A 24,066-nucleotide genomic window follows, 5' to 3' on the forward strand; every position below is an offset into this window, starting at 1 on the left:
GAGGAGAATCTGTGAGTTCAAAAGTAGAAGAAAAGATGAAAAAAAATTGAAAGTCAGGCAAGAGGATTGACCTTTCAGGTGGTCCTGAACCAGGGGGACCGAAGTTGCTCACTCTCATCTCAGAAGTCCCTTTGGGCATGAATGCAGTAAGTTTCTAACTACTGCCAGATAGGCTAATTAACCCCTGAAACTGTACCTTTCTTGAGAAACCATGAAGAGAAGACAATGGAGCCATTATATCAATCTAATATCATTAGATAGTTATATCATCTATCTAGATGAAGACTATTTTTAAACCAAATATTAGATTGTGTGGCCTGGCAAGTATGTTTGTACCCATCTGGAATATGGATTTTTATAATTACATGGTAAGTCATGGTATCTCTTCTTTAAGAATGACTTGTATTAGTTATCTATTGCTGGGTAATAATATTATCACAAACTTGGTGATATAAAGCAAGGTGCACTTACCATCTCACAGTTTCTGTGGACTAGGAGTCCATGCATGGCTTAGCAGGATCCTCTGTAAAGCTATGGTCAAGGTGTTGGCTCAGTTCTCATCTCTCATCTAGGATCAACTGTGTAAAGATCTACCAAACTCATGTGATTGTTGGCAGAACTCAGTTCCTTGAAGTCCTCCAGACTGAGAAATTATTACATTTTTTTGCTGACCAATAGTTGGAAGCCTCCCTTAGTTTTTTGCCTTGTGGCCTTCTCCATTATGGTGGCTCACAATATGGTGGCTTCTTTCTTCAAAGCCAGAAAGACATCATGTCTCCTATCAAGATGGACACTGCAATCTTTTTTTTTTAATTTTTTTTCAATGTTTATTTATTTTTGGGACAGAGAGAGACAGAGCATGAATGGGGGAGGGGCAGAGAGAGAGGGAGACACAGAATCGGAAACAGGCTCCAGGCTCTGAGCCATCAGCCCAGAGCCTGACGCGGGGCTCGAACTCATGGACCGCGAGATCATGACCTGGCTGAAGTCGGATGCTTAACCGACTGCTCCACCCAGGCGCCCCTGCAATCTTATATAGCATAATCACACACAGCACTCATGTACATACTGTCACCTTTGTCATACTCTGTTGGATACAAGGACATCAAAAGCCTACACTCAAAGAGAGGGAAATAGGGAACACTAGGAGGCAGGGATCATGGGAGCTTCTGAGAGTCTGTCCAGCACAAAGTTAAGTCCAGTGAGATTGGTTCAGGGTGTGGTGCCTCTCAGGACTTTGGTACTTTCTTGGGGATAAAGGAGCAGAGGCAGCCACTCCTTTTGTCTGTTCAGGAAGATTTCCTGAAGGAGGTAGGAGTTTTGAGGCTGTCTGAACAACAGGAGAAAAGCATTTTGGTAGACTTCTAACATAGGTTGTTTTATGTTGGTTGGTTGAGAGGTAACATAGAGATGGCAGTGGCAGGACTGAATTTACATTAAAAAAAAATGGTTCCACAACGTGTCTCTGTGAGTCTACAAACTATGCCACTTATTGGCCATGGGTTCAGCCTGCCCAGGTGACTTTTCTTTTCTTCTCTTACAGGTGTGGCAGTGTGGAGGGAGCATCGAGATCTTGTCCTGTTCCAGGATTTCTCACCTAGAGACACCACAAGCCCTATGCCTTGGATCTGAGTCTTGCCTTGAAGCACAATGCTCTGCGAGTGGCTGAAATCTGGATGGATGAGCACAAATACGTGGTCTACATGGCTTGGAACATACCTCTCCAGGTTTGTCATGGAATTGAACAGAAGCAAGGAAGAACAAAGAAGGAGAAGGTGGTGGTAATGGTAAGAGATGGGTGGGATAGAGTGAAAGTGCCTTCCCATCCTAAAAAATTAAAGTCCCAATAGTGTGATGATAATGACACTTAACATTAATGTAGTAATACTATGCGCCAGGAAGTCATTAGATTGCAACATATCTATGGGATAGGTTTTGTTTTTATGACTCCCACATTTACAATGGAGAACCAAAGCACAGAGAGCTGAAAGGAACTTGTTTAAGGTAATAAAGTAGTAAGCAGAGATGTGATTCAAACCAAGGAATCTTCTAGATTCCATGTTCTTCGTGCATCATCTGTACTAGGAGATTCCTTGTGGGGCAGGGCTTGACATCAAGAATTCACTGGTCATTGCAGGTGGGATGTGGGATGGTGGGAGTAGGGACAGCAACCCTGCTGGGTGCACCCAAATCAGGATGGCCTTCTTGGCTAAGGTTAGCCACAAGAGGCTGGCATGGTATGCTGTCTTCTAACCTGGATCTGTGGCTCTGGGCTCAAGCATTCTTCCCCTTTGATTCCCCATAGATGTCACTTGTAGAAAATCTCCTTTAACCTTTACATCTCATTACCAGAATGTTCCTTTCAAAAGCCTTTTCTGGCTATCATGAGGAATATTTTGTGCCTTACTGGTGTAAGCATTATCTCAAATAGGAACAGTTTGCATTAGTTTGCTAATGATGAGAAATAAACCTGAGTGACCCCACTGCACAGACCTTGCAAGTGCCTTTTAAACCAGCAGTGATTACAAGGGTTCAAGCTCTTCCCACTTTCTCTGGAAAACTATAATTATCAAGGTTACCTTATACGCTATCAGGAAAATATTCCATTCCCTCATGCGTCATCCATACCCTTTGGTGGAGTCAAGGATGTTACAAGGCACAGAAACACTCCATGTTTTATTTATAGAACACTGGAATCGATTTTGGAGACATTTCTTCCAGAATGGCACTCCGGAAGAAACTGAAATGTAAAACTTTTGACTGGTATCTGAAAAATGTTTATCCAAACCTGAAGCCAATTCACAACATTGTGGGCTATGGAAGAGTATGTATTATGAAATTGCATTTCAAATGTTAAATATTTGACTGTAAGAGACAGTAAGACCTGAACTGCATGACTACCCAGAAAAGGGTTTCCAAAATCCATCCTACCCAGGATGGATTTGTACCCCTAATTTCTTTCTTGGCATTTTGCCCTTGAGCTCTCTCAGTTTCTTTTCATCTCTTGCTCCCCAGATCCCATCTTTTTTCCATGTCTTTGTCTCTGGTTTCTTATTTCACAAACTGCAACCCTAGATCTGCCCCTTTCAGTTTCTCAGCCAACCAGAATGTCTGGCCTGGCTCCCCTTCTCTATATGTGCTCTGACAGTCTGAAGGGTGGGTGTTCTCAGGAAGGGGCATCACAGTAGTGCCTCATTCTAGCACTTGTCTAGTGCATAGAAAATGGCTCCCAAGATCACAACCTCCTGTTCCTTTTTTGGCTGGTAATTTCTGGCACCCTTGGAGTAGTGGGGAAAATACAGGGCCAGGGGAGGCTTGAGGGCCCTCCTTGTCTGCCTCTTTCCAATGGTGTTTTTGTGTGTTTTGTCCTTTCAGATGAAAAACACATTGGATGAAAATATCTGCCTAGATCAGGGACTTGTTTCATCCAACACCTCCATCATGTATTACTGTCATGAATACAGTACACAGGTATTTTCCACAATTTCCCCTGCCCTGGCAGGGTGAGTCTGTTGTAGCTCAGCCCCTGGCAACCTTTGCCAGAATTGGACTTGGTGTTAGATGATGGAAAGGCAGGATCTGAGTTTCCTGGGTGATGGGTAAGGGTGAAATCCAAGCCTGTTCTTATAACTAAGCACTTCCAAGTCCATTCAAAAGGTCATAGCTAGACAGTTCCACTTCAGGTGTAGGGAGGATAGGTACAAAGCCTATGCTCTGTCACATTCATTCTCAATGGTAATATTTTCATTGACAGTAACCTCCAGTCCCTTCCTATTCCTGTCTCCTCACTGCCTCCACCATCCTCCCACTGCTCTCAGGATGCCCTGGGAGGTAGGCAGGTGATGTTACCTGTGACTTCTTCTGTAGAGAAGGAAATGGGCTAGAGAAGAGAGAGGCTAAATGGAAGTTACTCCATAGAATAGAAGAGATCTGACACCAAATGGAAGTTGCCTCCAGGGGAATTTTTCTCCTAAGAATATTCACATCTCTCTTGTTACTTGCATGTTGCCCTCGCAAGAAACTTTTGGTGGTATGCAGGATAGATAGCATTTCCACTTGACAAATGAAAACACTGAGACACAAAAACAGCCCATTTGTCCAAGCTCACTTAGCAAGACAGTATTAGATTAAGAATTGGAAAGGGTTCTTGACAAGCCCAGTCCATAGCTGGGGTTTATGATGACAGCTTCTGAAGTTCAGGGGTTTGGGTGTGTGTGTGTGAAAGATAATCTCCCTTATCCATGCAAGTCATGATTATGTTGGAGCCCTTGTATGGAAGCAGGAAGGCTAGTGCCCTCTTCTCATGCCTGTTTTTCTTCCTAGAATCAATTGGGGGTTGGGGAGAAGGAGGCAGAAGTGACTCCTTTTTACCTAGGAAACTTCAGTGCTCCCCCATGGTGACTGAGTGTCTTCACTCAAGAGCAGTCTTCATGCCCTCTATAAAGTCAAGGCTCTCCCCACTGACTATATCCATGGCAGCTTTCTGTGCTCTCTTTTAGAATGTCTACTATCACCTAACTGGGGAGTTCTATGTGGGACCACTGATTGAAGAGGCAGATCCTGATGATCACTGCCTGACAGACCCTGGCAATGGGGAGAAGCCCACTTTAAAGCCATGTTCCAAAGTAGCCCAAAACAGACTGCACATATATTGGGATTTTAAGCTGGTGAGTCACATTTTTTTTAAGGATATGCATCTTGAAATCGAGTCTGAGAAGTTCATATTTGATTTGATAGTGTTTTGGAAAGATTGACTTTGCGGAAGTCTTTGGGGAAAAGACTGGAAATGGAGCTGGGCATGGAATGCTGAGTCTGTTGGCAAAGGTGGGTGGGTAAAGGAAGCAATATTGGAATCTGTCATAGCTTAAGAGTTAAGAGCTTGGGTTCAGTCCTAGTTCAGTCACCATTAGCAAGTTTCTTGCCCTCTCTGAGACTTGGTTTCCTCATTTATAACATGGAGATCACAATATCTACTTTAGGAACCTATAGGGAAGATTAATTGAGATTGTGTAAAGAATTTAGCATGGTGCCTGCACATAGAAAGTATTCAATAAATATTAACTGTTATGATTAGTTTTATTATTAATGATAATCAGACAATCCGGAGCACTGGGCTGAAATCTGATAGGGACTAGTGTAAAAGCCCTGATTTAACTTCAATATCAATTGACCAAGAACAGGGTAGAGAGAATCTGGCAGAATTCACAAGATAATGACATAGGGATTTGACTGACTACAATCTACATAAGAATTTACTGTGTGATAGGGTTGCATTAAGCTACCTTGGCAGAGATGTGATGTCCTGATGAAGAGAGTCAATGTTCTGTCTGTGATGGTATCTTTGAGCATTTTGATACTGTATTAGCTTCAGGGACTACATTTTAACAGATATGGATCAATCTAGCTAATTTATTCCTAACTTAAAGCTAATAACTCCTTTGAGAATTCTTGAGAATCTTCTTTCCAGAAAACATATATATGCACATATGTGCACAATTTTGCTTACAATTTCAGAAGATTTTTGGATCCTATATTAAGTCTTTTTGAATTAGGCAATATCAGTGAGAAGGAGGAGGAGGGTAAGTCATCTTCCTGCTCTATACTTCCTGCCCTAAATGGAACTACATGTAATTCTAGGAAAGGCTATGCTCCCTCTCATCTCCTAGATGTTTGTTTACCTGTTGTTCCCTCTCCTCCTGCCTCTACACTGGGCCAACTACAGAGTGTTCCTTGGCCTTAGACATTGTTTTCTTTGAGAAGCCATCTGTGACTCCATAGGACAAGGATGAGTGAATCTTCTATGGGCTCTCAGGGTCCCTCTTACATATTTTATCTCAATATCACTTCTAAGTGCCTCCTCACTTGCTTCTTTTCATCACTAGACTGTGAGCTGGAGGGGAGATCCTGGGTATTGTTGTTGTTGTTTTCTCTCTGGCATCTAGCACAGTGCCTGGAACATAGTAGGCACTCAATAAATAATTGTAGAGGAAATGAAAGATTGGCAAATCTGGAGGTACTAGCGTGAAGATGTGAGCCTAGAGAATTAGAGAAGAGTGATTAGACTTGTTCAGTGTCTATAGGAGGGCAGAACCGAGACCAGTGATTATAGATCAATAAGTCAGAGTTCAGCTTAATGTAAGGGCAGGGGAAGGCTTTCTAACAGCCTGACAGTTTAAGCTATCCTACAGAATAATGGGCTACCTAGCAAGCTGGTGAGCTTTCTGTCAATGGAAGTCACCAAGCAGAGCATGTTTGACAGGGAGACTCTGTCAATAGAATGCTAAATGTGAGCTTTTGATGTCCTTAACAGTATCTTTTGTGTGCAGAAAATATTATTACAGGTTTGCTTTGGTTTAAAATTAAATTTATTTAAGTTATAAATTAAACTAGTTTTTCTTCAAGCTTTTATATTCAGCTTAGAAATCTTATTATTTTATTTAGAAACCTAGCAGGTTTTAGCAATCACGTCCCCCTGCCCCCATTTCTAATCTGCATGGCTTTTACTTGTTTTTCTTGCCATATTACATTAGCTGGAATTTCTAGTACAGTAAAACCTTGGTTTGTGAGCGTAATTCATTCCAGAAACATGCTTGTAATCCAAAACACTTGTATATCAAAGTGAATTTCCCCATAAGAAATAATGGAAACTCAGATGATTGATTCCAGAACCCCGAAATATTCATATAAAAATGATCATAATACTGTAATATAATACAAAATAATAAAGACAATATAAAATATAAAGAAAAATAAACAAATTAACCTGAACTTACCTTTGAAAACCTTTGTGGCTGGTGTGAAGGAGACACGAAAGGAGAGTTATTGTGTAGGATGACTTTCACTGTCACTAACAGAATCACTGCTATCTATTGGCTCAATGGAATCTTCTTCTGCATGGGGGCCATTGTATACACTTGCACGGATGTTGACTACGGTACGGTATTAATAAATTCTTGTTGTAAACTGCATTTAATGTACCTGGCAATAAGGCAGCAGAGGAAAGGGTCTATATCTGCAGGGAACCTGACCTACAATGAAGCAAAGTATTCCTAAGCTTACTCTTGTATGGAAAAGCAAAAGACTGTCTACAGGTGCTTTGAAGTAACAAAAAATAACACTAGTGCCAGTTGTGGGCATCTTCCAACATTCTGAAAAATCACTGATTTCTGCCAAACACCACAGTCTGAGACTGAGCATCCGAGCATGGGAGAAAATCACCCATGATCCTGCAGAGAGAGAGAGAGAGAGAGAAGAACCATTGGCTCAGTCGTGATCATGTGACATTCAATATCATGTACTACTCATATTGCAAGACATAGCTTGTTTATCAAATTGAAATTTATTAGAAATGTTTGCTTGTCTTGCAGAACACTGGCAGAACAAGTTACTTGCAATCCAAGGTTTTACTGTACTATGTTGAATAAGAATGGTGAAAATGGATGCCCTCACCTTGTCCCCAAATGCAGGAAGAAAGCATTGACCCTTTCATCATTATGTATACATTAGCTATAGATTTTTTTGTAGATGCTCCTTATCAAATTGAAGTAATTTACCTGAATTTCTAACTTGCTAAGAAATATTTTTATTAGGAATGTGAGTTGGATTTTGTCAAATGCTTTTCCTGTGTCAGTTGATATGATTATTTTTTTTGTTCTTTAGCTTGTTATCATGATGGATTACACTGATTAATTTTCTAATGTTGAGACAGCCTTGTGTGCCAGGAATAAATCACATTTACTCATGGTGTACACCTCTTCTCATAATTCATTGGATTTGGTTTGCTTGTATGTTGTTGATTTTTGTGTCTAAGTTCATTAGAGGTAATGATCTGAAATTTTTTTTTTCTCTTTTTGGTACGTCTTTGTTTTTAGTATCTAGGTAATACTGCCCTCATAAAGTGAGCAAGGAGGTGTTTCCTCTTTCTAATTGATAAAATTTGTCCTGTTAAAAATTTCGGAATAGACCAGTTTCTGAAAGAGGCATTTCCGGAAGAGATTTTCTGTAAGAGATTATCTTAAATTGGTGTTAATTCTTTTTTAAATTCTTGGTATAGTTCTCCAGTGGAACCATATGGGCCTGGAGGTTTCTTTTCCAGGGGCTTTCAAACCATGAATTAAAAACATTTAAAACTCTTTTGGACTCATGGGTACCCCACAAGTTCCCACCTGTGTTCAAAACTATCAGTACAATCCCTTAAGCCTGGAGTCTAGTGAGCCTGGTTTCCACTTTGGAGCACCCAAGCATGGACACCTTGCTCCATGCACACTGCCTCCACTCAGACCTGCCAGCCTTCTAGGCCTATGTGTACAGACAACATGGCAGCTCAGCAGGCCATCTTTCTGGAGCTCAGACTGAAAATTTTTAATGGTACAGGGCTATTCAGATGATTTGTGTGTGTGTGTGGATTGAGTTGTGATGGTTTATGGTTTTTGAGGAATTGGCCCATTTCTTCAAATTTATGAGTATAAAGGTATTTACAATAATTAATTAATACAAGTGACATTATATTAGTTTTAGATGTACAACATAATATATCCAATTTATGTATATATTGCAAAGTGATCACCACAATAAGTCTAGTCAACATCCATCAACTTTAGCAACTTTAAAGGGATTTTACAATTCAATAAATTCCCTTAAACATTACATACTGTATTCATAAGTTTAATACATTAAATTTTCTTTCTTAAGAATGTCAATTATCTGACTTTAATTAATTTTCATTGATTTTTAATTTTTAAAATTAATTTAATGATTATTAAATTTTATTATATGTTTTAAAAGTATTTGTAACTTAGTAAAATTTCACAAATTTAATTATTCAATTACACATTTTTAAATTGGTATCACAGCGTTAATCTGTAAGACAATTTTTTTTAAACATAGCAGGTACTTAAAAATAGTAAATATATATAGAATCTTTAACAAATACTATGTGTTTGATTCCTTCAACATCTCTACCTGATCCTAAATCTCTGGGGGAATTAAACATACTACTTATGCTAAAGAAACAATTATGACATCCCGAAAATTTTGAGGGTTGCCTTTCCAAGAGAATTTTGGAAGATTACTTTCTCAGCTGGCTGCAGTAGAATATAGATGAGAATTGAATATGCTAATAGAATATAGATTCTGGCTGGGTGTGAATCTGGAGCTGCAGGACATGTAGGAGAATTGTGCCAACCACTCCGATGTCCAAATTTGGTCCCGTTTTATGATTACTGTGTTGAGAAGTTTGGAAGTTGAGGAGGGAGGTGATCATGTAGCTCATGGTGTATTACCCGAGTCAATTCATTCTATCCAAGCCTTTCTTATCCACTTTATCTTTTAGGACCACAGTTCTTTCCGGTAAGAAAATGATATTTGATGGAATGTTGGGGCCCTTTTGTGTTCTATTTACTTTGTATGCACAACTTACACTTTCATTCTATTAAAAAGCTACCAAAGATATTTTCCAGAATTAAGAGGAAGATAAGACTAAATAATTCTTTTGTTTTCTTTCAATTTCATGATTCATGTTTTGAGTCAACCGGAGGTATTACCTCTGAAGACAATAAAAGGGATGGCATAACTGAGAAGGGACCCAATTTGAAGAAATAAGGTCTTTTTGAGACCTCTGGACTGTGAGATGAAGAGCAGAGGGTTGAAAGTAGAGCTGAAGCTGAAATAAGGGAGAGTTTTGGTGAAAGTCCTCATTCAGATGTCTTCTAGATGGAATTACACAAGGAAGGCTCTGAGAGAGGCAATGAAAATAGGAAACCACTGGTAGGTAGTCAGGGTTGGAGAAATAAAAAGGAAGAGATATTTGTGGGAATGCAGTCATGCTGGTGGCCACGGTTGCAGAAGGCAGTTTAGTTCCCTACAGGAAGAGCCCTGACATTAATCAGAACCCCCAAACTAATGATACCCCATTTTAAGGTGCTCGTTTTCTTGCAAGACAATATTTTAAAGGCTAACACAGAATGTAGGTCAAAATTAATATGGAAAATACCTTAATACTTATCATAACAAAATATTAGGAAAAATTAAATGTCCAACAGTAAGGGAGGTTTTTGTTCATCCCTTGAACTGAATATTATATAGCCACTCAAATTATATCCTCAAAAAGTATATTTTCAAAAATTAATGAAATTGTAAAATGCACATGGTATTAAATCATGATATTAAATTTAAAAAGCAGTATATACAAACTACATATACAGTATCCTATTATGAGTGCTTCTAATTTTTAAAATATGTTTTCCAAATTAAAAGAAAGAGCACATATTCCTTCTGTGAAAGTGGAAAATAAAAACAAAAATTGTTTCAAAACTGGCAGGCAACACCTCCCCAATAAAAACCAAACCAAAAATATATAAGATCCAGATGAACACAATGTAAAGGAAACAAGAAAAGAGTCTGAAGAGGATGCAAAGAATACTTCCAAAGGACATGTCACATGGAAGTGGAGAGAAAATGGGGAAAAAAAAATCAGTGACTTTATCTAAAAAATCACAATAAATTATAATACCCAAGATTTCTGGAGTACATATGATGTACCAGGCACTGTCTAACTGATATAAATCTTACAAGAGGACTATTATCATTAGCTGTACTTTACTTATGAAGTAACTAAACCACAAAGAAGTCAAATAATATTACCAAGGTCACACAGCAGATTAAATGTCCAGATTCAAACACAGAATCTCATCCACTGTTTGTTATTGCCTCATTTCTTGGGAAGTTTGATTCTGAAAGTGAGCAAAACACTGAATTTTGGTTAAAAAAGATGGCAGAGTTAAGGGTTCTTTTCCCCCCTCTAATACTGGAACATTTGGGTATATTTAAAGTCAATAGGAAAGGAATCTGTCCAGAGGGAGAAATCAAAGAACAATGTTAAACAAGAAGAGTGTTTCTGTGGCATCCAGGATAGCTGGACTCACAGGATAGGAGCTGTTGGCTGTAGAGACAGAGGCATGACAGCTCCTTTAAGACCACCCAGGAGCAGTGTCCTGAGGGACACTCTTGACATTGGGGCGGGGGGGCTAGACTGACTGGAAGTGCAGTTCTTGACAAAGTGGGAAAAAAAAGGTATTTAGTGAAAGTGAACATCAAGGGTTGGGGACCAGGGATAGAGTTCTGAGGAGGTCTGGAAGAGTAACCCTAGGAGTAAGCCAAGTTTTAAGCCAGACCACTGTAGGCTCACCTGTGGGCCAGGCCTGCTTGTTTGGCAGACCTCTCCTCAGCCTTATCCTGTGGGCTGTAAGCGGGGCCCAACGGAAAGGAGCAGTGGAGGTGACAGGAGGAGTTCAAGAATCAGGGGAGCCTGAATGACTGCACACACTGGGGAGGTGCACCTGGGTATGTGTGACCAAGACAGGCAAGTTTAGGGGAGCAGGGTTATTGGGGCCAGTTTGTGATGGGAAAAGATGAGAAGGAGCAGGGTTTGGACATATTGCTGCAACCCTGCTTGGTGGTAGGTTCCAAAGTGAGACAGTGAGACCAGGGTCGAGATCTCACTAGACATTCAGATGGAGGCTGTTAACTGGGGATGACAGCAGAGGGCAGGGTGGATAAAGGAAAAACAACTTCACCAAGGCACTGAAATAGATTCTGTGAGTGATTCCTGCAAAGTGGTGGAGAGGGATGTGGAGAGTGGGAGGGCTGGGAGAAGAGGACAAGATCAGGACAGATGGCACAATGTCAGTTGTTGAGCCATAGACATAAGGGGGAAAGAGCTCAGGGGGCTGGGGGTGGCACACAGGGACAAAGAGAAGGATGACTCTTCCTCCGCTTCCCTCATTGGAATGGGAAGAGTTAGAGATGTACCAACATTTACTGCACATCTTTCATGTCAGGTACAGGATGCTCAATAAATATTAACCAATTAATTTTATTCAATTAATATTAGTTTTAACTCTAATATTAAAATAAACCCATTTTATAGATGAAGAAATTGAGACTTAGGCTAGGTAATTTGCCTGAGACCCTCTGCTGTATGTGGTGGAATAGGGATTTAATCCAGACTCGTTGGCTTTTAATCCTGTAACATTCCCAGTAATAAACCTTGGTGAAACCCCAAGGTCAGATTGGGTAGGAACTGCCCCCACAGTGGTGGAGAAAACAAGCTAAGATTCCTGAATGTACTTTCTGCTTGTCTAGCCATGGAGCCTCATTGAGGAGGGAGGGAGAACCCTAATGGGTTTCATGGGCTCAGGGGTGAAGATGTGAAAAGGAAGGTCAAGTAGAGAAGGGCTCTGGCTCTCCAAGATGTGTCATATCTTGCCAGTCACACGGCCCTGATGCTTCAACCTCAGAAGAGGTGGATGATAACAGGGACCCAGGGTAGCCTTGCTTCCTCCTATATCTGTGGTTAGTCTGCCTTGGTGCTAGTAGAGAGCACTGGGTGGTCTAACGCTACCCTTTGCTTCATTTCTCTTCTGGAGGACTTGCAGAGGACTGAGGGATGCTTCAAGCATGTCGCTGAGCACAACAGGAAGAGTAGGAACAGATGAGATGAAGGCATTTCAACACCTTGTCTCTGTCTCTTCTTCCATCCAGGGAAGAGCTGTCATGAACAGAGCCACCAAGCGATGTCTGGAGATGAAGAAAGACACTTCAGGCATCTATGTGCCTGTGCTCCAGACCTGCACCATACAAGTGTGGACAATACAATATACTGTGTGAAAATGGGGGTCAAACTAACGTCCGGGGATCCTCAGCCTGGATTCAGAATACCAGTTCTTGCCACTGGAATGGCTTCTACTCCTAATGCTGCTCAAAGCGGCATTAGTGGGGAGAATGAGAAGTGGAAAATATGTGTGTGTTTATTATGACTTCAGCCTGCAACACACAGGATGTGGGGAGATGAGGTCCATGCATGTGTCGGGATGTCCAGGCTGCAGCTTCTCCCCCAGGTCCTCTTGGAAATTCATGATATAGATCAAATGCCATTCTTGGAAACTCCTTGAAATAAGCACCATCATCTGGCTGCTATGTGGGGACAGAACTAGGCGGGTGGAAGTCTATCGTTGACTTCTGCCAACACTGTTTAGTCTTCATTCCTGACAACTACTATTGCCATCTGCCCCACACATCCTCCCCCAGCCCATCTGCTCAGAGACTCCCCAGGCAGTCTGGGGGCTGCTCCACAGGAGAGGCTGGGTCATCATGAGGCTGGCAGCATGACAGTTCAGGTGGCACCAATTCTCTGAAGGTGCGTTGCCACTGCTGTTCCCCTTTCCTGAACTATCCTGAAAGATGCAGCAAGTAGACAGGTAGTCTTAAAAAATTCCTCCATCATCCCCCCACAGCAGTTTTACTTGGATTGCCCAATCTCTCCCATACCAAAGAGATTCCAGAGGCTGAGGGTAGGAGAGAATGTGCCTCTACTAATCCCAGCTCTACAGAGTGCACAGAGAATGGTAGAAAAGTCCAAGTCCATTTGAGTCTTTAAGTAGCCTGTAACACTTACTAGACTTGATGCCTATTTCCTTTTATTTTCCCTAAAAGTTATGGAGGAATTAAGGCTTGAAACAGAGGGGCATCGCCTACTGGGACACAAAGAAGGGATTGTAGGCAAAAACTTAAAACCAAGGGTCCTTACTGCTGTCTGGTGGACAAATCCTTTCCCCTAATTGGTGAATTGGGAAGATAAGTCTAGGAATGGAAATTTTGGCAAGGTCCTGGTAGTTGGAGGGAGTGGGCACCATGGTGGGAGAGGAGGTAGGATGTGATGTGTGTATGTTGTATTATGGGCTCACCTTTGAAGGATGTGCGAACTGGTCCCTTCCTTGAGAGAGTCACCTTTTCCTTTTAGTCTTATGTAGTTACTTGAGTATGATTCTGGGAATAATTAGTCTTCCTTTAGGCATTAGGCAGACAAGACACTGATAATTTAGTGCAGAATTAAATCAGCTGAAATTTTGTTAAAGTAAGCTTTTAGAAGTGTATAAGTCATAAGCGTACAGCTTGATAAAATTTTCACAGTGACCAAATCCATATCAAGAACCAAAACATTACCACAGATAGGATTTCATGATGAAAAAATTAAGGAACAGGATAAATGTTAAGCAAATGTATAACTCTTAGTTTCTTCATAGCAAATTGAAGGGAAAATGCAATTTATAGCAAAATTTTTTTTTAAAGATTTATTTATTTTTAGAAGAGTGCAAGTGGAGGAGGGGCAGAGAGAGGGGACAGAAGATCCAAAGTTGGCTCTTCACTGACAGGCTGGCAGCAGCGAGCCCGATGTAGGGCTCAAACTCACAAACTGCAAGACTGTGACCTGAACCAAAGTTGGAGGCTCAACTGACTCAGCCACCTAGGTGCCCCACAAAGTTTTTTTTAAATCTTGTGTCCAATGGAAAGATTTTCTAGGGTTTGAATATCTGCTATAGCCTATAGTTTTGGTAACTATTACTAAGTTTAATATCTCTTATTTATTAAACAACTTTTAGATATCCATAATAGCAAGTAACAAATATAATTAATTTTAGAAATACAGAATAACTTACACTTTGGAGAATTTTTGAAAATTCCTGAGAGTTAGATTTTTTCCCCTAAATCCCCAAAGTAATGTCTGTTGAGAAATTGTTGAGAATACTACCCTAACTTTGCTGAAACCTACTTGGTGGTATCCCTCAATTTACTGCTCTGTGTTCTCCATTAAACGATCAACCAAAGGGGTTTCTTTCAGGTTTTTTAAATAACAATTTTGTACTTCTTCTATTTTTTTTTTGCCAATTTTTTAACCACTTAATTGAGGTATAATTGAAATGTAAAACGCTATACATATTTAATATGTGCAACTCAATGAGTTTGGGGATAAATATACCCCCATGAAACCATCATTGCTATCAAGGCATAGACATATTCATTACTTCCCAAAGTTTCCTCTTGCCTCTTTTATTATTGTTATTATTATTAATATAACTACTACTGCTATTTGTGGTAAGTATACCATGTTGGAAGATTTTTAAGTATATAACATAGTATTGTTAGCTATAGGCACCATGCTGTATTGCCCCAGAATTTATTCATCTTGCATAACTAAAACTTTATATCCATTGACCACCATCTCCCCATTTCCCCCTCCCTGACCATTCTACTGTCTGCTTCCATGAGTCTATTTTTAGGTTCCACATATAAGATCACATTTGTCTTTTTGTGTCTGGCTTATTTCCCTTAGAATAATGTCTTCCAGGTCCATCCATGTTGTTGAAAATTTGCCAAGTGTTTTTAAGTGTCTTCCACAAAATCAACTTTCCCAGGAGTCTTTTCTTCTCATGTCTGTGTGCACATGTGCTGTGTGGTTGGCTGCAAAATCTCAGCTACAGCTGGAACTCTTGACTCCTGAATTGCCCAACAAGACTCAGGGAACAGGGGACATAGATTAAGGGGGCAGAAAAGCATTGGTTCAATGGCAACAAGGGTGGTGACTGCAGAGCCAGTTTGGGTGATGAAGGATGCTGCAGGAATGTTGTGGCTGGAGGTGTGCTTGTGTGGGTACCAACAGTGCTACCTGCATGTCTTAGGATGGGGTCATCAGGACAGCAGATCCTGCAGGGTGGTGAAAGGAGCAGGGGTTGGCAGAGGACTATGTTTGTCCCCAGTAGCTGGGGCAGGAGGCTGCATGGTCCTGGGTAGCTCTCAGGGAACTCTGGCAATGGCAAGTAGTGGCTCAGTGTAAAAACACTGTTAAGCCTGGGAATTGGTCAGGCAGGGAGGCTGTGAGAGCGCCCTGAGAAAAGGCCTCTATCTGCATTTGCCGCTGTTCTTATTCCCCTCCCTGCCAGAAGGCTTTGGCTTTCTCTCTCTGCCTGCAGTTTTCCTTGCCTCTACCCATGCTCAGATGTTAAGACGTTTGCACCTAGGATTAACTTAGTTCCAGTGGGTTAACTTGATCTTGTGTATCTTTTGTTCAGTCAGGAGGGGTTAGTAAGGGGTCTTTACTCATAAACACTTTGTCCACTGGACCTTTAATCATGGGTAGGCTGTTTTCTATGGCGGATTTGTCTTTAGGGTCCTGCCCTAGCCCTTAGGGTCTTGAGAAGAGCTCTGTGAAGGGAGTAAGTTTCCCACCTACTGGCTTCACTTTTCTTCCTTGCACCCTTTGGGAGCAGGGATATTTCTTAATACCCTCATAGGAAACACCCTTAGAAAGTGAAGGCAACTCTTCTACCTCATTCCTACCAGTGTGAACTCCCTGTAGCCAAGTTCTCTAAGGGAGAGAAAAAGAGAGGGAGTGAGAAGGTTGGGGGGAGGAGAGGATTTAGCTATTCTGGGCAACATCCAGGCAGAAGCAATTCCACTGATGTTGCCCAACACTGCCCTCCAAGTGAGAATCAAGGGCCAACTCAGCAGACCCCTGGCCATCTTGAGCTTTTCCAAACATCCTGTTTATGCACAGAGGAGTTTGGAAAAATAAAAGCAGTCAGGACCAGTTCCACCCAGCAGGCAAGGAAGGGAGGTTCTTAAGGGAGCAGCCAAAGCGCCTGGAGGAGGGTGGCTGTGGTTGGGTTGAATCTCTTTGGGCAAATAGACCAGTTGGCTGGTCACTCCCTGAAAACAACATGGTAGAATAAACAGGCAACCGTTCTGAAATCCTGCTTGCCCTGGCCCTAGGCTGGAGTGGTCTGGCAAATCCAGTACTGGAGAGACTTCATCCCAGACATGCTTTGAATAAGCGCACCCAGTCGAGACTTTGCCAGACTCTTGTCTGTCTTCACTCCATCCTTAGATCCTTTGGGCTCCAGACAAGATCAAAGGTTCCTGCTCTTCTTGGATAAAAGCCTGAGAGAGAGAGAGAGAGAGAGAGAGAGAGAGAGAGAGAGAGAGATTGAGATTTGTAGGAGTCTTTTCATTATAGGTCCCTGGTTACTGGAATTTGAAAATCTGGCTGTGAACACTTATTCCAGGCCAACTGTTGGCACCGATCTTGTAGCGAGGATCAACTTCTACCCCCACTCCCCGCCCCCTTTCAAGTCAAATATGGAAAAACTCCATTTGGCAGTTATTTTCCCTGAAATAGCAACAAGAAGAGAGACAAATATCCTAAGTTTTTAAAAAAGAAAACTTTACAGTGAATCAGGCGTTCTCTTACAATGTTTTTAAATAAGTAATATCTTTGATTTTGTCATCACACTCCTGATGTTTGTAATTATAAATGAGCCTCCAGACTGAGGGTACAGGTCAGTTCTAAAGCCACATTTGGGATATAAAAAAAAGTGTATTAAAAGACACATAGCCAGAGAGAAGAGAGTTTAAGTACAACCATGAGTCAGAAAATAGAAAAGCCAAGGTAAATAAGCTCCCTGCAGGGACGGCTCTGGGGACAGGGTTCGGCTTACCTTGAGACTGGGTGTTTCTTCTCTCCAATCCAGAGGGCACCTTGTAATACAGTGTTTTTCTTTGGAGAGTGAGTGCCCTCACAGAAGGGACACCTTGTTTCTTCTCTTTCAGATACACACTCTCTTGTCTCCTACTGCAGGGATCAGAAAAGAGAGAAAAGAGAGAGAAAGATCCATTTAAATCCCTTTCTTTGTTGCCTTTAGAGATCTTGTAGCTGCTGGAGGCATGACCTAGACATACCACAGGTATGCAAACTTAGCTGTGCTTCTTTTAAATTTTATGGTTTTCATCCATTTTTCCTGTCCTTCAGTCCCAATTTTCATTTCCACTGATCTGACACTTGGTCGAATCAACTTGAATGATGTAGAAAGGGAAGCAGGGGCACAGGAATCAGGGATGGGCTAAGAGGTGTGGGCAGGGTGTGTGGAGAAGGTTCTGAGTTAATGCCTCACACTTAGGAGTCTTCCTGACAAGTTTGGGATTTGCAGAGGTGAGTGAAGAAGGAGAGTCTTCATGGTGGAGAAGGCCGGGACTAACCCAAGGGCAAGACTACAGGTGAATAGAGACCTAGAAGCAAAGCCAACAATGAACATGCCTCGATGAAATGAAAGGACAAGGAGGAGATGAGGGCAAGCCCTGGGAGAGAGCTTGGCCTACAAGGGACACAGTGGCCAACAAAAATGTCCTCCTGCCGTCTTCTCTCTAAGGAATACCTAGAGAAACAGATGAATAATATTTACGTTTTATTTTTCATTGTAAATTTCCCAAAGCACATAAAGACCTAAATAATAAATAACTAGTATGCATAATCTTACCACTCTGAGGTAACAATCACAAATTTCTCTTTATTTCCTCCTCATCTGTTTTCTTTGAATCGATATATCTAATCATGTTTATACATCATTTTATAAAATTAGGACCATTCCTGATATACAGTGTAGCTTGATTTTTTAAATAGAATTTATTGCCAAGTTGGCTAACATACAGTGTATACCGTGTGCTCTTGGTTTTGGGGGGGGTAGATTCCCGTGGTTCATTGCTTACATACAACACCCAGTGCTTATCCCAACAAGTGCCCTTTTCAATGTCCATCACCCATTTTCCCCTCTCCCCCCACCTCCCCCATCAACCCTCAGTTTGTTGTCTGTATTTAAGAGTCTCTTTTGATTTGCCTCCCTCTCTGTTTGAAACTGTTTTTTTCCCCTTCCCTTCCCTCATGGTCTTCTGTTAAGTTTCTCAAGTTCCACATATGAGTGAAAACATATGATATCTGTCCTTCTCTGACTGACTGATTTCACTTAACATAATACCCTCCAGTTCTACCCACATTGCTGCAGATGGCAGGATTTTATTCTTTCTCATTGCCAAGTAGTATTCCATTGTATATATAAACCACATCTTCTTTATCCATTTATCAGTTGATGGGCATTTGGGTTCTTTCCATACTTTGGCTATTGTTGAAAGCACTGCTGTAAACATTGTGGTACATGTGCCCCCTTCAAAACAGCACTCCTGTGTCCTTTGGATAAATTTCTTGTAGTGCTATTGCTGGATTATAGGGTAGTTTTACTTTGATTTTTTTGAGGAACACAGAAATCCAGCATTTTCATGGATTTAGAGAAGTCATCAGCTGAATGTCAGAAGTTTCTAGCACAGGTTTTATGAGAGAACTCTAGAACAATGGTGTTGCTGAGTCTCCTTCAGGTGCAGGTTTTGTGTGGAGCAGGTTTTGTGTGAGCATTCCCTTGGCTTACCAGCCCAATGCAGGGGGCTGCTGCTCTAAGAAGAAAGAGGGAAGATGGAACACTGTTCTCCCAGGTGTAGTGGGAGGGAGCCCATAGGGAACTGTTCCGTGGCATAGGGGTTGGTGCTTCTGGGAGGATGCTCACTACAGTCACCACTTATTGAACATCTACTATGCACTGAGCAACAGAGCTGCGCACATACTAGCTGTCATCCTCCAAACAATCTGACAAAATAGGTGTTATTATCCATACTTCCTATGTGAGGAAACTAAGGGTCCCAGAGGTTAATTTACCATCTGCAGTCACACCACTGTTAAGTTGAGTGAGTGAGGGCTCTGACTTGGGTTTCCCAGGGAGTACAAGAAGAGAAAATTACAGGCTTTGAAATACACAGAAAACATGGATTTGAATCATTTTTGTTAAAACACAACTTCCTTTTGGACTATAAGAGTAAGACATATTTATCACAGAAAACTTGCCATTCATCTCTCTCTTCTCTCTGGCACCTTGGCTTGGAAAGTCTCTGTTATCTGACTCCCCCTGCCAGGATCTTACATTAATTCATCCAACAAACACTTATTTTTCAATGGCCATGTTTTAGTCACTGTTAAGGGGAGTGGAAAAAAATTGGGTAAGTTTTAGCCCCTGCCTTTAGGAAATAGTGCAACAGGACTAGGCAGCTACATGCACTCTAACCGTGACATCCATAATGATGATTACCACAGAGACCTGACGCAAGGGCTCAGGAAATACAGCTGTGAAGGGAGGAATAAACCTGCTTGGCAAGGGTCAGAGAAGGCCTCAGAATGGGCAGTATTTTCTCCCTGAACTTTGATTATCTCGTCTTTCAAACTGGACAAGAGTGACTTCTGGTCATGGCATTCTGTAATTTTCATCTCCTTTTCTTACATGGATTTGTCACCAAGGACAGCTCTTCTCCATATGTAAGGAGCTCTGGGTTCCTAGAGCCTGATCTGGAGCCCACACTGCATGGCTGCCTTCCTGGAGCATGGCAAATGGCCTCCTTGAGTACAGTCTCTTATGCTTGTTTGGCAAGGGGAGATCTGCTCAGCTACAAGTTCAGATTCCTTCCTACTTATAGCTTCCCACCTCTTTCAATGCCCTCTGGTCTTTTAGTGGCAGATTGATGTGTTCTACCCCTCTCCACCGTCAAATTTCCTGGAAGAATAGATCCCAAGGTCAGGATTTATTCTGGTTCAGCTCTATAGACTTCCAGGACTTCATACCTTGCACAGAGAAGATGTTCAATTAATGTGCATGAATACATAATGGTTTTTCCTTTTGGAGATTTTTTGTATGCCATTTAAAAAGTACCTGCATTCAGGGGCACCTGTGTGGCTCAGTCGGTTAGGCATCTGACTTTGGCTCCCATCATGATCCATGGTTTGTGAGTTCGAGCCCCACATCGGGCTCTGTATGGACAGAGAGGAGCCTGTTTTAGATCCTCTGTCTCCCTCTCTCTCTGCCCCTTCCCTGTGCATGCTCTCTCTTTCTCAAAAATAAAAATAAAACGTTAAAAAAAGTATCTGTGTTTGTTTTCTCCAATTCTCCAATGGAACAAATTACCATAAATGGTGGCTTGAGATGACATAAATATATTATCTTACAGTTCTGGAGATCAAAAGTGTGACTCAGTGGGTGTCACTGGGTTAAAACCAAGGTGTCAGCAGGTCTGTGATTCTTTCTGGAAGTTCTAGAGCAAATTTGTTCTTGTTTATTTGTTCATGTGGTTTATTTTGTTTCTGTTTTTTATCTTTTCCAGCTTCTAGGGGCTGCCCTGCATTCCTTGACTTGTAGCCCTCTTCCCTCCGGCAGTGGCTGGTTAAACTTTGCTCACATTGCATCACTTTGACACTGATTGTTCTTCCCTTTTCTGTCTTTTAAGGACCCTTGTGATTATAGTGGGCCCCTCTGGCTAATCCAGGATCATCGATCTATCTTAAGGTTTGTTGATTAGCAACCCCAATGCCATTTTGCCATGTAATGTAGCATAGTCACAGGTTACAGGGATTAGGATGAGGATACCTTTGGGGGACCATTACTTGGTTTACTATGGTGCCAGGTGACTAATTATTAGTTATTATTATTATTATTATTATTATTTTAGGACTTCAGGACCAATCATCTACCCACACACTTACTTACCTACCAATTTGTTGAGCTCTTACAATGTTCCATGTGTTTTGTAGATGCTGGGAAATCAAAGATGTAAAATACATAATCAGAGGTCGGGAGCAAGAACGAATAACTGCAGTGCAATCTGACAAGCATTATAACGTAGGTGTGCGAAGGGGACTGTGGGGGTACAGAGGAGGGGCATTAATCCCAGACTGGAGAAAGAGATGATACCTGACCTGAGCTTTAAGGAAGCTGGGATTGGAGTTGGTGGTCCATATGGAGGAAAGAGCATTTGCAAAGACCTGGGCAATATGGTATTCTCTGGGAGCTAAGATAGTTTGAGTTATTGAAACAGAAGGTGCTTTCCCCATATTCTTCCTGTACTGCCCTTAAGGAAGAGAGTTGAGGCTGAGCAGATAAGCACTGGCAGATCAGGGTGGGCCTCACATGCAGATAAAAAGCTGTATGTACTTCATGCTCTAGCCACTGGGAAGAGACTGAAGAATTTAAAACAGAGGAATGATGAAGGGCTGATGTTCCGGCTATGCATAAAGACCCTCCCAAGTTTAAGGTTTCATTCCTTCCAGGAGCCACACATGGTCTTCCTTTTTCTAACACGAATTCAGTGCAGCCATTTTTTACCCTTGTTGTCAGCCTAAGGAAGCCTCCTGTTGGCTAAGGCTGCTTTGACGTTTTCAAAGGTGACTTTGCGGCATCTCTTCCCATATTAGTCCAGGACCCGGCCCTGAGTACCTCCAGGTGTTCAGGCTTTCCCCCAGAGCCATCTGCATGAAGGTCCTAATTAGGACAGCATCAATGAATGGTGAATGCATTTGTAGAAAATGCTCGTCTCAGCAGATTTGTTGTTTGTTTGAAGGTAGTAGCAGAAGCAATTATGCAGCAGCTGTGGTATAGTGGCAAAAGCACTGGTTTTAGTCAGAAAATCTCACTATCTCAGCTCTGCCAGTTAATAGGCATTTGGCTTTGGGGAACTCACATAGATTCATTGCATCTCAATTCCATAATGTAGAGAATAGGGGAGGTATTAGTCTGGCTGGTTAGCTGCTGTAACCACAAGTTTAGTAATTTAACACAATACAAGCTTATGCCTTACTCATACCACAGTCCAGCACGGCTGTTCCTGTTCATGAGGCTCTTCTGCACAGCTCTTCTCCAACTTGTGACTCAGGGGCTTAGGATCCCTCCATCTTATGGCTTCCTCACCCCCTCCACCCTGCAGTCCTCAGAGTTCTCCCCTTTTGGCCAAAAAGCGAAAGGAGAGAGCATGTTAAGGTTTGTGCAGTTTTATGGTCCAGGCCAGGAAGTGACCGCATCCGTTTTGCCCACAATCCATTGGGCAGAACCCAGTCACATGGCTGCACCCAATTAACTTCAGGGGTAGCTGGGAAATTTAGTCCAGCTGTGTCCCAGTGGGGGAAATCCAATGGTTTGGTTTACCAAATACCTAGTCAGCCTTTCTAACTATATATACTATAACAATACAGTTGTTTCTAGAATTAAGTCAGATAAGTAAGTGCTGCTGCTGAGAGCAGTGCCATGTACATGGTAAATATGGAATGTGAGTTTTTGTGCCCTGCAAAGGGTGCCTGGGAGAACAGATGCTTCAGGAAGGAAATGTAAATTGTGGGTTGTGAGAGAAGTTCTCCTTTGTGGTTTCTTTTAGAGTGTATCAGGAAACAATATTCAGTAAGAAATAGTCCATTAGAATCAGTAAAAAAATACTTAAACAGAAAATAGTCCATTAGCCCTGGCACCCTTAGGAAAGAGCTCTTTGTCTGACAGACACAGAGCTGCTTCCTGGCTCTGATAGAAGCAGTGTCCCTAACCATCCTCATCTGCCTTTGCTGTTTCTTTTCCAATTAACTGTCCCCCGCCCACCATCCCCAAGTGACACACACTAATTCCCTTCATAGAGGATTATAATGGGGGCTGAATCAGGAATGATGGGTGGGGAGAGGGGATTAAATCAGGCAAGATAATTTAGAGGAATAAATAAGGCAATATAGGTCATCTAAAGGAGAATTAAATGGAATTTGGCCTGAGAGAAAGGTCCAGACTAATTCAAACCCTTGTGCAACTAAGTATGCAAATCAATTGAACAGAGAGTAGAGGGAATGCTGATGTAAATGTTTTGTAGTGAAGTAAGACTTTGTTGACTCCACATGTTAGGGCCTTTATGCTTTTCCAACTCATTCCCCCCACTATTCCCATCTGATGATGGGAACTTAATTAGGATTAGAAGAAATTCCACCTCCCTTCCTGTATATTTCAGGGCTAATGATTTTTATTAGAACAAGTATTTTTTTAAGACATAATAAGAAGATTATTCCTTCTCCCTTTCACCAGTTCAAGCCCTACCTTGGAAAAAACAGAAGAAGAAACTATTTACTGATGTACATTGCTTTTAGAGCCATCCCGGGAGACAGATACATCTCCATTAAGCGTCCAGTTGTTGAGAGCTGCAGTAGGCTCAGTAATGAACTCTGTGATCTGAAAACTGGGGGACTGGCTGGGAGGGGGCTCTAATGGCAGCTTGGAAAGCAAGCCCCTGTCTGAAGATGTCCAAGAATGGGTCATTAGAATAAAGATGCTGAGCTATATGTGTCAAGGCCAAGGGGCAGGCTGCAGAGAGTGATGAATAGGGGTCATTTGAAAGAAAAGACATGACAAGTTAAAGGGAAATGATTGTGGCTCAGAACTCAGACCTTTTATCCAGCCATGAGCTATTCTTGCTCTGCTTGGGGGAGGGAGGGCTACAGGCTTCTTCTGCTTCAGAGAATCATGAAAAGGAAGAGAGGTCTGGTCTTAGGGTATATGGGAGGACAAGATG

The 24,066-nt window shown here is 41.7% G+C and overlaps 1 protein-coding gene and 1 long non-coding RNA gene across 2 annotated transcripts in view; one reads left to right on the plus strand and one right to left on the minus strand.

The window, feature by feature from the left end:
* GALNT8 (polypeptide N-acetylgalactosaminyltransferase 8) overlaps positions 1 to 13,200 on the plus strand; it is a 49,301-nt gene extending 36,101 nt beyond the window's left edge. The window contains 6 exon segments of the mRNA XM_011283725.3: positions 1,544 to 1,599; positions 1,601 to 1,727; positions 2,687 to 2,824; positions 3,376 to 3,471; positions 4,500 to 4,667; positions 12,541 to 13,200. Of these exon segments, the coding sequence (XP_011282027.3) occupies positions 1,544 to 1,599; positions 1,601 to 1,727; positions 2,687 to 2,824; positions 3,376 to 3,471; positions 4,500 to 4,667; positions 12,541 to 12,666 (711 nt within the window). The 3' untranslated portion in view covers positions 12,667 to 13,200.
* A 4,143-nt stretch (positions 13,201 to 17,343) lies between these two features.
* Positions 17,344 to 22,466, minus strand: LOC109501431. The gene is made up of 3 exons (XR_002159477.2): positions 22,336 to 22,466; positions 21,243 to 21,289; positions 17,344 to 17,464 (listed from the first exon to the last, which is right to left on the minus strand). It is a non-coding gene; the product is annotated as an uncharacterized LOC109501431 (long non-coding RNA).
* Between the last annotated feature and the right edge of the window lie 1,600 nt (positions 22,467 to 24,066).

Source organism: Felis catus, chromosome B4 (genome assembly GCF_018350175.1).
Source record: "Felis catus isolate Fca126 chromosome B4, F.catus_Fca126_mat1.0, whole genome shotgun sequence".
Classification (NCBI taxonomy): Eukaryota; Metazoa; Chordata; class Mammalia; order Carnivora; family Felidae; genus Felis; species Felis catus.